The sequence below is a fragment of the Drosophila bipectinata genome, chromosome XL, assembly GCF_030179905.1.
Source record: "Drosophila bipectinata strain 14024-0381.07 chromosome XL, DbipHiC1v2, whole genome shotgun sequence".
NCBI lineage: Eukaryota > Metazoa > Arthropoda > Insecta > Diptera > Drosophilidae > Drosophila > Drosophila bipectinata.
The window spans coordinates 8,813,461-8,826,686 of record NC_091734.1 but is presented as its reverse complement, the minus strand read 5'-3'; the positions used below and the strand labels follow the sequence as shown (position 1 = coordinate 8,826,686).

At 38.6% G+C, this 13,226-nt stretch overlaps 1 protein-coding gene across 2 annotated transcripts in view; it reads left to right on the top strand.

The window, feature by feature from the left end:
* Nucleotides 1-13,226, top strand: part of LOC108134071 (ras-related protein Rap-2b) — a 29,926-nt gene that overhangs the window by 12,008 nt on the left and 4,692 nt on the right. The window contains exons 4-5 of one of the 2 annotated variants that reach the window (XM_017254245.3): nucleotides 791-1,022; nucleotides 9,723-9,920. In XM_017254245.3, the coding sequence (XP_017109734.1) occupies nucleotides 791-1,022; nucleotides 9,723-9,920 (430 nt within the window). The remainder of the gene's footprint in view (nucleotides 1-790; nucleotides 1,023-9,722; nucleotides 9,921-13,226) is intronic. The other variant, XM_070281472.1, reaches the window with a different exon arrangement.

Genomic DNA, 13,226 nt, shown 5'->3' with positions numbered 1-13,226 from the left:
CTAAAGTAACTATCGTAGCCCTGCTATTATATTTCGAGGCAATGATTTATTTTAAATATTATTTAAGTCATCTAAAAAATACCTACGTATATACATATCCCAGACCCTAACTGATATGTATATATTAAACCCACATTAAGGCCGTAAAGGTATTTTATGACAAGCTGCAAAGCGGACATTGCTTTAAATACAAATAATTCCCACGGTTCCCAATTAATTTGCAAACAAGAGAAGCAGCCGGAACACACCTGAACAGGTGTAACTGTGTGCTATATACGTTAACCCAGGCTGATATATATATACTGTGGGATATATATAATGTTTATATACCTATATATATATAGAGAAGGCAAGTCCGCCTTTTGTTTGCTGTGTCGTTTGTGTCGCTTTGTGATGTTGCGACGTAATGATTAATTTTAAATGTGGCGCACAGATTTAATGAGTCGCCCTGGGGATAAAGCTTCGCCGGCCCCCAGGACTCGCTACGCCCATTGCAAATTGCAAAAAGGGGTGTGGCAATGAAAAAAGGTAGACTTCCACGGCCGGGAAAGCGAGGCAAGTTATTAAATCATGCATCAAAATGGAGAGAGAGGAAAGAGGCCTTTCCGCCGCATCTGAATTAATTGAATTGCAACGAACTTAACTCGCTCAAGTCACGTACCACATTGTTGCCTTTTCACTCTTTATTTTCACTGCCTGTTGCTGGTTTATTAAATGTGGGTGTATTGCCTTTTATTTTTTTTTTTGCCCTTTTTTGTGTCAACCCGAAAATCGCATCACGCATACGCAGAGTGGGCCGGAACAACGCTGTGGACGATGCCATCGGACCGGCCAATGCCCGCCACAAAATCGTCGTCATGGGCTCCGCCAAAGTGGGCAAGACCTCGATAATCACACAGTTTCTTTACAATACGTTCAGCACCAAGTACAAGCGGACTATCGAGGAGATGCACCAGGGTAACTTCTCCATCGCCGGGGTCAGTCTCACCCTCGATATCCTAGACACGGCTGGTTCCTATGAGGTGAGTCTTGCATGGTATTTAAAATATATGGTAATTTTGATCTGAAGAGATTTATTATAAATCTTAGGAGATCTTAGGATTAAGAACTAATATTAAATCACCTAAAATATATAGCAACATTTTCTTTTTTAACATATTAAAAACATTAAAGAAAACCCCCCTTAACAATACCTTATAGAAACCCTAAAAGAAATCATAAATTCTCTAAAACAAGAATACAATTTCCTTGTTAATTATCTTAAAATAAATAATTAAATATCCAAGTTTCAATTTTTTTTTCCGCATAATAGTTGAATAAATTGAATTACCCTAGACGCCATACCATAGCGCCCCTGGAGAACCCGGACCAAGGGAAAATTGCACACTTTCCGGGCGTTGTAATTCATTGAAATTAGCAGAAATCGAATTGAATATTTTTATGAGTGCACTCTGTGGCCCGGAGCTCCTTTGCACGCTGGGTTCATTAAGTGAATCAAATTGTTTGCGGCCAAGGAGAGGGATGAGGGATGAGGGAAGTGAGTGAGGGGCTATACTCATGGTGGCTTATCCTGCGGCTGGAGTCCTGCTGGTCCTGCAGAGAGCTTTTAATTTTAAATAACCGACTCTAATGGGCTGCAACAGGACGCCAGTAGCATTTAGTTGGTTTTCAATATTTCAAAGAGCGACAACTGGCCAGGTGAGTGTATCCTCCTGGTGTATCCTGCTGGTCCTGCTGGTACTGCTAGTCCTGCTGGCCTGATGGAACGTGGCTCCTGGTTCCGGGAACTCTGCTTGTGAAGCAAGACCATCACCATCATCATCATCATCCAACCAGCTGGGTGCAACGGAAATTACAGCCTGCGATTCAATTTCGCTGGCACTTCCGCTGCGTCCGCGATTCGAAATGCTTGTTCATAAAAGCGAACACTTTTCGAGAGGTGAATACAAAAAAAAATACAACAAAAAAAATTATGGGGGCTGGGGAGATCCTTATTCATACCTTATGAATGCAGGCACAATGGCCCGTCATCCATATACATATCCAATACATATATATGGATGATGGCTACAAATGGAGTCAGTCAGGCAAAGAGTGCAAGCCCAGTCAAGCCAACTGAACTGTGACTCTGGCTCGACATTCGACGGTGTCCTTGGCGAAAAATGAGGGAGCATTCATATGTCATACGGCCAAGGCACTGAGGGAAAATATTTTAAATAATAAGGTAGGAAAATCACACATTTTTATGATAAAGAAAGCTTACCAAACAAAAATGAAGGCCAGAAACAATGAATTCTTAAGAAAAATTTAGAGCTCGCATTTATAATAACACATAATTTTAATTAAAAAACCTATAAAATATATTAAAATTCTACAAGTGTACCATTTCTATGACCATTTCCCTGCCACCTTTAATTTTTTTTTAAGTGCACCCTTCGATTTATGTATTATAGAATGCAATCTTACAACAGATATGGATGGCAGGGACTCGCTACAAAAATAGCAACACCAACAATAAAAATAATAAAAAAATAAAAAAAAAAGGTAGAATGGAACTAATGAAACGGATTCGCTCGGTAGCTCAAGCGTATCCTGACTCTTGGCCATAATGGACCGACAAATGAATCCTTGCAAGTGAGAAAATCATTAAGGACACCCGGGACCCATGGCCCATGGCCCGTGGCCCGTGGCCCGACTCCCAAAATCCGGATGGTACGCTTCCTGGGATCCTGAATAAACAATAGAGGGAATAAACGTTTGACAGGCCGACGAACCCCTTGATTCCGATTCGTTTTGCAGGTTAGGCTGGCTAAAAACAACAACAACCGTGGCTAACAAGGCTAACAACAAACAAGGCATAAATTTTAACACATTCACGCACTGCTCATAAATTTTACGAGCCCTTGGGGCGAAACTAGCGGCCAGGACAGAGACAGAGCCTCTGTCGTCGTCGAAGGAAGAGGCCGGCGGGCGGAAACATAAATCGCCTAGTGGCAGGTCACATCATGCTTCTATATACATGTATATTCTTATGTGTTGGTGTCTCGGCAGAGGGTTAATAATAGTCCTTGCCAGGACGATCTGAACGAAGAAGAGTAGGTCAAGTCTGGTGTCACATAATCCTGATATATGCGTTGATTGCGAGGGGATTTGCACCCCGTTCATTTTCCTTCTTTTTCTTTTCCCCCCCAGCCAACGAGAGCGACTGCAGTTTTTCAAACTCCACTCCATCCTCCAAGCCCCTCGACACTTTTCATTTTTCCATTTTCCCATTGTTGGTCGCATTCGTCATCAGATGGAAAACATTTGCTGCGGCACACGGTGCGGATGCGCAATCTTTTTCAGGGAAGTGACCAAACGAACACACAGCATTGTGTCCCCAAAAGATACACAGGGGACACAGTGCGTTTCATAGTCATAATTTGGGGCTACAAAAGGGTAGCAATTGTTTCCAAAAATTGTTACAAAAAGTCAAGGATAAAGAGTACATAAAACCTTAAAGACTTAATATTGAAAACATTAAACAAGAGGCTTAAAACTTAGAAATATAACTTCCCCACAAAAATAATATAAAATATTTGTGAAATATAACAGTTTCGCCCGCGTCGGCTTTGACTTTAATTCATTTAACACAAAATTACATTAAAATGTATTCGAAATTATTGAAGAGGAAGGCATTAATTATGCTGCACAGGAACGTGATGCAAAAAGCATGTTTTTATTGAATCCAGCTACCATTTCCAATTAAAATCAAACAAACAAAAAATGATGTAGGTGTATTACTTAATTTGTGGCTACAAAGGTAGACTAAAGTAGTGTTATTTTGATACCAATTGTAAGGTTTCTAGAGGGTGTTTTGGTTTTTAAAAATAATTTAATAAGATGCCTGGTACTACTCAGTTAGTTTTCTTCTTGTTTTAAAGCTTTTACTGTATAATACCTGATACTATTCAGATAGTTTTCTTTGCTTATGTAGCATACTTTTAAGCTTTAACTAAATAATACCTGATACTGCTGTGTATTTTTTCCTTAATTCTTAGAGACTCTTTTCGGTTTCATAATATTTTTCATCATAAAAAAAAACTATATAATACCTGATACTTCTCTGTCCATTATTTCATCCCCAAAACTAAGTAAGAGCCATCAGTTCATGTGGCACACTTTTAGGCTTAAAGAGGCCGTGAATAGACCACCGCATTGTGGCCAAATAGTTTTCACGCCGACTTAGTCCCCTGGCAAGGTTCCACCATGCGTATGAGTGATATTTTTGCGTGTGCCAAAAGATAACAAGCCGCAGGCCACACATTTGCTCCTTCTGTTCTCGCCTCGTCCTCGTTCTCGTCCTTGTTCCTCGCTCCTGCCACCGTTCTATCAATATTTGTTTCACAATTCCAACGGCAACTGAAATTACTGGCACCAAAAACCAAAATACGAAAAAAGAAAAATACAAAAGTGGATGAAACAATCCAATGTTTACCTGCTACAAATGGTATTTGCACAAAAATTCCAATTTGCAAATATTTTTAAAAAAATATATATGTATATTGGCCAGAAGCTGTTACCCGACAGGGTCGACCTTCAAAATACCCCGCATATTCTTCAATGTCCTGGCGTTAATTATAATTGAATTTCATTGGCTGCTGCAGAAAATATTGTTTAAAATGAAGCTTAACCCGAAACCCGATTCTCATAGCCATTGTTTTTGGTTTTCAGCCAAAGTGCATTTTTTTTTTTTAGCTTCCCGCCTCCGACCGATATGTAATTGGATTTTCTCCGCCCATTCTCTCCCGGGCCATTGAATCGGCATTTTACATTTACCATTTTCATTTTGCGAATCAATAATGCCCACGTTATGAGTTCATAATAGACATCGACGTCGGGGTATACTCAATTGCATTATTATTTGTATTTTTTCTTTTTTTTTGGTAGCACTGCGTTGTTTTCAAATTAATCACACATGCCCTGGCCGCAAGTCTTCATCCTGGGAAGGGAACAAAAAAATACACCACACAAAGATATACAAACAATAATATATATATTTTTTGTGTTACTTTTGACATTATCTGGATAAAAACCAGAGACAGAGAGAGGATTTTATTACAAATATTTGCAGCACATTCCCTTCAAATTGTATGTTTTTTTCCTTTTTTTTGTTTCATAAATTCCAAATATTTGGACTCCACTTAATCCCAAAACTATTGGTAGTTCTGGCTTTGAGTCAAGTACGAGAAATTCAAAAATTCAATAACTCCAGGCCACAAATACACACACTCACACCCATCGAGACAGAGAAACTAAAAGGATATAGACCCAGGACATGCGGCACGTGTGAATCCTGTTAGTGAACTTTAAACTAAGTTAAAGTTTTTCATTTTCTGTTCGGACTCCGGAGCCGAATCAACTAAGTGTTTTGTTTTATTTGGTTTTGTTTACCTCGACCAAATGCTGATGCTATTGCCACATCACTACGAGTCCAAAAATTGAATCTACTTTTCAAAGGAAATAGGACCACCGAGAAAACTTTTCAGTAATTCACATTCAGATTCAGACAGTAGTTTCTGCTACTCAAAGAGTTGCTTACTGTTGGAATTCCTTGAATATGCAATATGGATGCATATCATGGAGGGAAGTTGGCATTTCCTCGATGCCCCAATATTTGCAATTTGAAATCCCAGACTTCAATATTTTTTATTACATATTTTATTTGTTGCAATTTTTTTTTAGCAAATTTCCATTGGCTATGGATCTATGGATGCAAAAACGCTATCGAAAAGCGCAAAACAAAAGTCACACAATCAGCTCGGCAAGTGGAAAGTGGCAAGCGTCGGCAGTCCATTGAGAAATCAAGAGGCAGCGTGTGGAAAATGGGCGAGAGCTCACGGATGGGGGGAGAATGCTACAAGAATTGCAGAGAAAAATTCGGGAAAATAGTTTTTCAAAAACATAGTTTAATGAAAGAAAATATTTATTGAGCTTTTTTTTATTAAAAGCTTACAACAAAGTAACTTTTATTGAGTTAATAGCTCTACATAATAGTTTTTTTTGGTCCTTCGAGACAGATTAATGATAAAAGTAACTAAACTCTAAAAAAAATTCCCATAGCTTCGTTTTTTTAGGTAAAGTTAAATATTAGGAACATTCAAGAACGTTTTACGTCTTTGGTCCTTGGAGACAGATGATTCAAATCTCTTCGAAACCAAGACCTAAAAGATAAGATTTCTTAACATCCCAACTACTGATTTCCTTCCAAACTATAATGAAAAGCCAATTAATGACAAAATCTATCAATACCCCTCCATTATTTTCGCACTGTGCACCAAAGTAGAGCTGACAGCAACAGGAACAGGCTCTCTGGCTCAGGCTCAGCATCCTTGCGGTGTGGCGCCTGGCTTGTCGCATGTGTAACAAGCGGAAACCACAGGCGGGGATGTCAGTGATGGGGGGGGGGAGGGCAGTAGCGGCGGCGACTCGTACGGGGGCGTGGCAGGATGTGGCGGGCCGTGAAAAGGAGTGTGAGTATCCAGAAATTGGTGGCCGTGGAGTCACCTACAGTGCGTTGCACAAAATGTCCTCCGGAGCAACAGAGTTTTGAGGCACATTCAAGATGAGCTACCATTCAACGGTATTCGGTTAGAGACCTCCCACCTCTACACATCCCTAGCTTTCACTTCCTTTTCCGGCTTACCTCCTCCTCAACCATCTTGAGCGTGTTATTTACAGTAATATGCTATCATAACAATGGCTGCTCAGCGCCAAAAAAAGAAGAAATTCGTAAAGAAATGAGAAAACATTTCCAACTCGTTTTTGATGAGATGAAAACATCGGTTTTCCTTGCAGAGCGGGAAAATAAAATAAAGAAGCAAAATGCTGTAAGATAATGGCGGTGGGGTTGGGTGGTTTGTGCCCCAAAATGAAGCTACTTTAAGTTGCGCTTCGGAAATTGTCTGGTACATGGAAATGATGCCCAGCACGGTCATAAAGCTAAACAAATTTCAATGGCTGGCGGACAAAAAAGAAAATTTAAAAGTCAGCGAATAAAGGTATTTTTAGGGGGAAATAAATTCTAGGAATTCTTCAGAAAAAGAGACACGTCTCAAACAGGTGTTCGGGGAACATTCTGGGAATTCAAAATAAAATCACAAGAATATGCTAGGTGTTTGGTTGTTACTTGAATAAAATAAAAGCTTGAGAGATTTTTAAACTCAAAGTGCTTAAAACAATTATGGGGGAAATATAAATCTGGAAAATACTGTTCTTTAAATAGAGAAAAATTAGAGAAATTAGAAAATTAGAATTAAATAGAGAGAAAATTTCTAGGGAAGCTTATCCCTCAGGAACCTTTTTTGAAGAGATCTTTCTACTTGTTTTAATAGCCTTTTGTTAATGCCAAAAGGCATTTTGTAGTGACTACCATTTATTTTCTCACCTTTTTTAAGAAAATCTATAATCCAAGTCTAAATAAAAAATTAATAATTAATTCTTATCAATTAAAAGTAATTCCCAAGCCACAGAAGTAGAGAGCAAATTGATTCTGTTCCTCGACTTGTTAACCATTTGTTTCCGCAACAATTTCCAATCGTTTAGTGGCCATTTTTAGGTTAAGGCTTCTCGCCCCCCATTTCGGGTTCAAGTTCAGGTACAAGGTCGAGCCAACATCAGCCGCCCACTCGTTCCACCCGCCTTTTTTGGTCCACCACCCCCATCCCCCCATCCCCTTGTGTGGCAACCCTTGTGCTATCTGAACGGCAGGACACTTGGGTGGCCATTGTTTTCGAGGGTTTTCCTTTCGGCGTTCATTTTATGTGTGTGTATATGTTTGTGGGTGGCTTTTTTGTTTCCTCGTTGGGAGATTTTCATTTGGATTTTCATTTTTCAGTGGCCTGCACACATTTCAATGCTAGCCTTTTTATTAACACGGACTGCTCCTTTTTTGTATTTGGCCTTCTTTTATTTTTTGTTGTGTTGCCCCTTTATTTATTTTTTTGTTTTTTTTTTTTTTGCGTATTCAATTTAAAACTAACTCGGCAGGCACATGCCTTTGAAAGCCATTAGTACTGGGTGGTACACAGAGTAGGGATATACATACACTCACACAACACCCATATACTCTCGTTTATGCACACATAGATACGAATGTATCTTTTGGCCAAAATGCTGCGGTTGCGGTTCCCCGGCCTGTCAGACAAACGAGAATGGAGATGAAGACGATGCCAGTGAACTGTCGCCGCAGTTTTTCAGCTCCTCCCCCTAGTTTTCCTATAAATTTTCACAAACATTAAGCCTTCCATGTATATAATGCACTTGAAGAAAATTTTAAGAGTTCTTATAAGGCTAAAATTAAAGGTAATTCTGCTAGAAATTTTCGCTTCATAAGCTACTTATTTTAATTATTATTTTTCTTAATACCTTCTCTAAGATAACCCCTTTTCTCCCAGTTATGAGACTAATTTGTTTCATTTGTGTCCTGATTGGACCTTGCTCCTCCGATCGGTGGACGCGCCTGAACTGAACGTTGTTCGGGGAATTTAAAAGATTCAAAACCAAACACATGGTGAACTGAAAATGAAACTAAAACTGAAACAGAAACAGAAAACCAAACACTGTATATGAATCTGAAAACGAATCTGAATCCGAGTCTGAGTTGGGTTGAAAGTGCCACAATAGTGAACATGAAATGACAGGAGGAGGGACTAGAGTTCAGGGTCAGGACATCAAGGACCTTTAATTAAACCCGAAACAAACAGCCACGATATGACATAGTTTTGTGTGTCTGTAAATATTAATTAAGGGAATATTCGGGGGATAGTACGAAATGCAGAGAGAGAAAACCCACCTTTCGACACCGAAAAGCAATCAAAAATGCATTTTTGGCCATAAAGTTTCGTCTGCCAATATTTACCGAATAGCTTTGATGGATTTTTAAAGGCGTCAATGGATTTTTAAAATCCTCCCAAAAAAATAATCCAATTTAAAGCAAAACGCAACGATGCACAAGCACTTTTATGTGAATTATTCGTTAATTTCGTGGCATATTTTTTTCACACTCCGCTCTGTAGGAAAATATAATATAATGCTGGATGATTTTAGAAAATTATGCACACACACACAGAGACCTCAGTGTTGGCACAACAACAAAGAGATTCAATTTTTTTTCATGTGCTTTTCCTATCTTCCACTTGTGGGGGGAAATTCACGGGGAAATTGTTCGCGCCAAGTGTGAAAATGTTTAACGGGCATAGAAAACGAAATTTACATTATTATCCGTGATTATTCAAATATGTGTGCATAAATATGTGTCTGTGTGAGTGCCGCCGACATATGCGAGTGTATGTGTGACAATAATAATATGCAAATTATTATTGAGGAAACAATTGTTGTTGATGGCTGCCGTTACTGTAATTTACATTCCTTGTCCAACACTTTAACTCACTTTTTAACCAACCTCCCAGAGCCCACTCCCTAGACACCTCCTAATGGCCACGCCCACTTTGGCATTTTCCTGCCCCCTTGGGGGCTAAATATTTTTCAAAATTCGATTATCTGCTTTGCAATATAAACACATAAACGCTCTAGAATTATGGATTTTATCGTAATAGTTAGGGGCTTAAACAATATTAGCACCAACCACTACCTACTCTTAAATATAAATATTATTAGATATATATTTTTATAAGCTTTAAAGGTACCCTTCTAAAGACCTCTTTTTTCATAAACCCTTTTAGTTTCCGGCGATGCGTGCCCTTTCGATATCCTCGGCGGATGCTTTCATCCTGGTCTACGATGTCACCGATGCTACTACCTTCGAAGAGGTCCGCGCCATCCGGGACCAGATCCATGAGACGAAGGCCACCACAGCAGTGCCCATAGTGGTTGTGGGCAATAAGATCGATCTATTGGCTGATGGAGAAACTGAACGTGAGGTAAGTTTTCTTATAAGCTATTCGGGGTTACCATATTGGGAACTATCATGTTAGATGTCCTTCAATAAGACCAATCTATAAGCTTCTTCTATAATGAAAAATTTAAAAATGAGGTAAGAAAATAACAGTGTCACCTTTTCGATTAAAGCGTATTAAGGACTTCCTATATTAGCTTTAGGTAATAATATAAATAAGCTGATAAAGAAACAGAACGCGAGGTGAACAAGCGAACGGGGTCACCCCGTCGGGGTCACCATTCAAGGACAAAAGGCTTGTCGGGCTGGGTGTCTGCTAATTTGCATCAATTTTAATTGCTGTTTGTTGGTAACACTGCGAGACCGCTTTGATTGTTGTCAGTCAGTGGCTGGAAGGCGTGTTTACTACAATAACCGACTTTGCTCCGGACACTTTGGATACTTGCCACATGCCACCCATCACCGAGCCAATGGAAATTGCTTTATTTTTTTTTTTCGGAGCGTTATTCGGGGCGTTTTCAGCAATTATGTAAAGTTTGTCAAGCGTAACCCGGAGAAAGGGCGCGGATGGTCTAAGGGTGTGAGCCAAAAAGGACAAACAGTTTAATCAAAACTTTTCCCGCCCCTCCAAAAAAAAAAACGAAGTAATAAAAGGGAGGGAAGCAAGTGGAAAGTAGAAAGTGGCAAGCGAAAAGTGGAAAGTCAGTTAAACAATTTGTCAGAATTTTATCCAAGCTTAAAAATGACAGTGCACTGGCAGCAAGTACTATATATACACATTGTGTATTCAATAGGAGTTCTCACATTATTTGTGGCAGCTATAAAACATTGGTCATCTGTTGCAGATGTCAGAGCTACAAACTACAACAACAACATGAAATGTAGAGGGAAGAAAATGTAGCATTTAAAATGTCAAAGTGGATGCGGCAGGGTCGAGGGGTCATAATGTCAGACAGACTCGTGAATAAAGTGCAAACTACGCTCGAAAGTCGCACCAAATGAAATGCCATCAAAAGTGGTTGCACTTCAAGGAAATTCTTTAAATTATTTTATTTTTAAAGAAATATTTGTTTTGAAGAAAATGCTATGCCGTTTGCTTTCCTTTTGCTTTAAAATTTTATTTTTCAATTTTTTTAAATATTTTTTTCTGTGCAACCGCTTTATATCCTTTCGCCTTGGCCCGCTGCCACTTGCCCCGTCCTGGCTGCCTTTGCATAATTAGTGCGCGACCAGAGCTGAAAAGTATGCAACATCCCGCGCAATGTACCGAAGGATCTCAGGAGGGACAGCAAGTAGGTCCTTTTGGGCGGTTTGCTACTGCTACTGCAACTGCGGCTGGGTTCGTTACGTCCCTCGGGGCAGGACTGGTGTCTTCTGGTGTCACTGCTGCATTGCAAATTCCTTGCCAAAAAGCGTGCAACACAAATTTGACAGAAACAACTAAAGAAAAAAAAAAAGGAAAAATGAAATCAAGTTGAGGAATGTGAGGCAGAAATGCGTGACAGAAGGATATTAAATAGAAGCTGTTGCTTTCCAAAAGAAAATACGAGTACCATTTTAAATATCAATTTCATATAATTTAAACCCTTAAACATAAACGTGAAATAATCGCAAATAAAATGAAACTTAAATTTGGTAATAAGGAAAACCCGAAACTAAGTCCTCGACCCTTGGAGGTACTTTGCATATCTTAAGTGAGCATCATTTGGCGAGGCTTTCTGCATAAGTTTTCTACTTTTTTTTTCATTTTGGTTTTTGCGGCCTCGGGCCAAATGATTCCATAATAAATTCGGGCATCATAAAAACTAAAGGCGAAACATACGCAAACGCAAAAAACCCAGCCAAAGGTAAAGTTTGCTTCTCAACAAAAAAATACATAAAACCGTAAAAAGGAAACTTCACTTTGATTGTCGTCGAAGGGAAAACTTGAAAGGAAAACATCGCTTTCCCAGCGAAAAATGTTCAAATGTGAAATATACGAAAATAAAAACCGGAAATTTTTGAATTGTTCAACCGAAATGTGGCAAGTTTCCTGGCCTTAATTTATGCAGATTTTTAGTTGCAACATATCAAAGGAATACAGAGAGGTCTTGTTTTTGAAAGTATTTTTAATTTGATTTAAAATGAGGTTTTATTGTGGGAGATATTAAAGGCTTGTCCGTTTGTCGGCTTAGATATTTTATTGTCTCTTAAGTTTTCTTAAGACTTTAGACTTTCAACTTGATAATTACTTTAAATTGGATTATATATTTGCGTCTAAAGGGGATTATATTAAGTTTTTAAGAAATATTTCTCCGCTTGTCTATTTGGTAGATTATCTGTATAAGCCTCTTTGAATTCTAGCTTGCAATTATCAACTTATACATCTATTTATAGGCTCTTTTATGAATATATCTTTAAGAACCTTGTCCCTCTTTCTTCTACCCTTCACTGACCCTATTTTTATTTACTTTAATTAATTGCCTAATCATTTCTTTTGCTTGTCTTTTATTTTATAAATTTATCAATCTGGAATCCTTCTTTTTTATTTCTTCTCATCTCAGTCACAGTTGGTCAACTTTATAAATTTTAATTTGGCTTTGTTTATCTTTTTCCTTTTGGCCCCAGCTCTCTTGATTGTTTTTCGGTCCTTTTGGGTTCTTTTTGGTATTTTATTTGTCACTTATTTGATGCGTTTTTTTCGCCATTACGTACGTAGTTTTGCATAAGTGGTTGTACATTCAGGACCTTCCTCCTGGTCTGGTCTGGGCCACCTCCTTGGGGTGTATTGACTTTAACCAAGTTCTGATATAATAAAAATGCAAATTGCCAGCAAACGCCAGACTGTCGCGCTCCCCTCCTTGGCTTAGAGAAATTCCCCCCAACCCCCATACATATATATATGTATATCCTTCTCCTCCTATCTGAAGACTTTCGGGTCTTGGGATGTATTTTTTTGTTCAACGAAGCGAAATCAACTTTTTTTTTGTTGTCGCCTTTGTGTCACTTTTTTTTTTTTGGTTTAGGCCGTTTTAAACCTTAGTAGGCGTATGTATACCCATCTATATATATTTATTTATTTTTTTTTTTTTTTGTTGCAGCTTCTTGAGTTTGTTCATTTGGAAGAATTAAGCTTCCGATTTTCGGTTCAAAGTCAGCAAATTTCTTAGGGGTCTCCCTTTTTTTTTACCTTCTCAATTTTGGCAATTTTTTTGTTGCCTTTTTTGGCCATTTATCGCTACAATTTAGACGTCTATAAGGATTTTCGTTGCCCGATAAGAAATAATAAAGTTCGTATTCGGGTTTTTTGGGTTGAGATGGGGATATTTAGGGAAAAATTTATTTTTTTCCG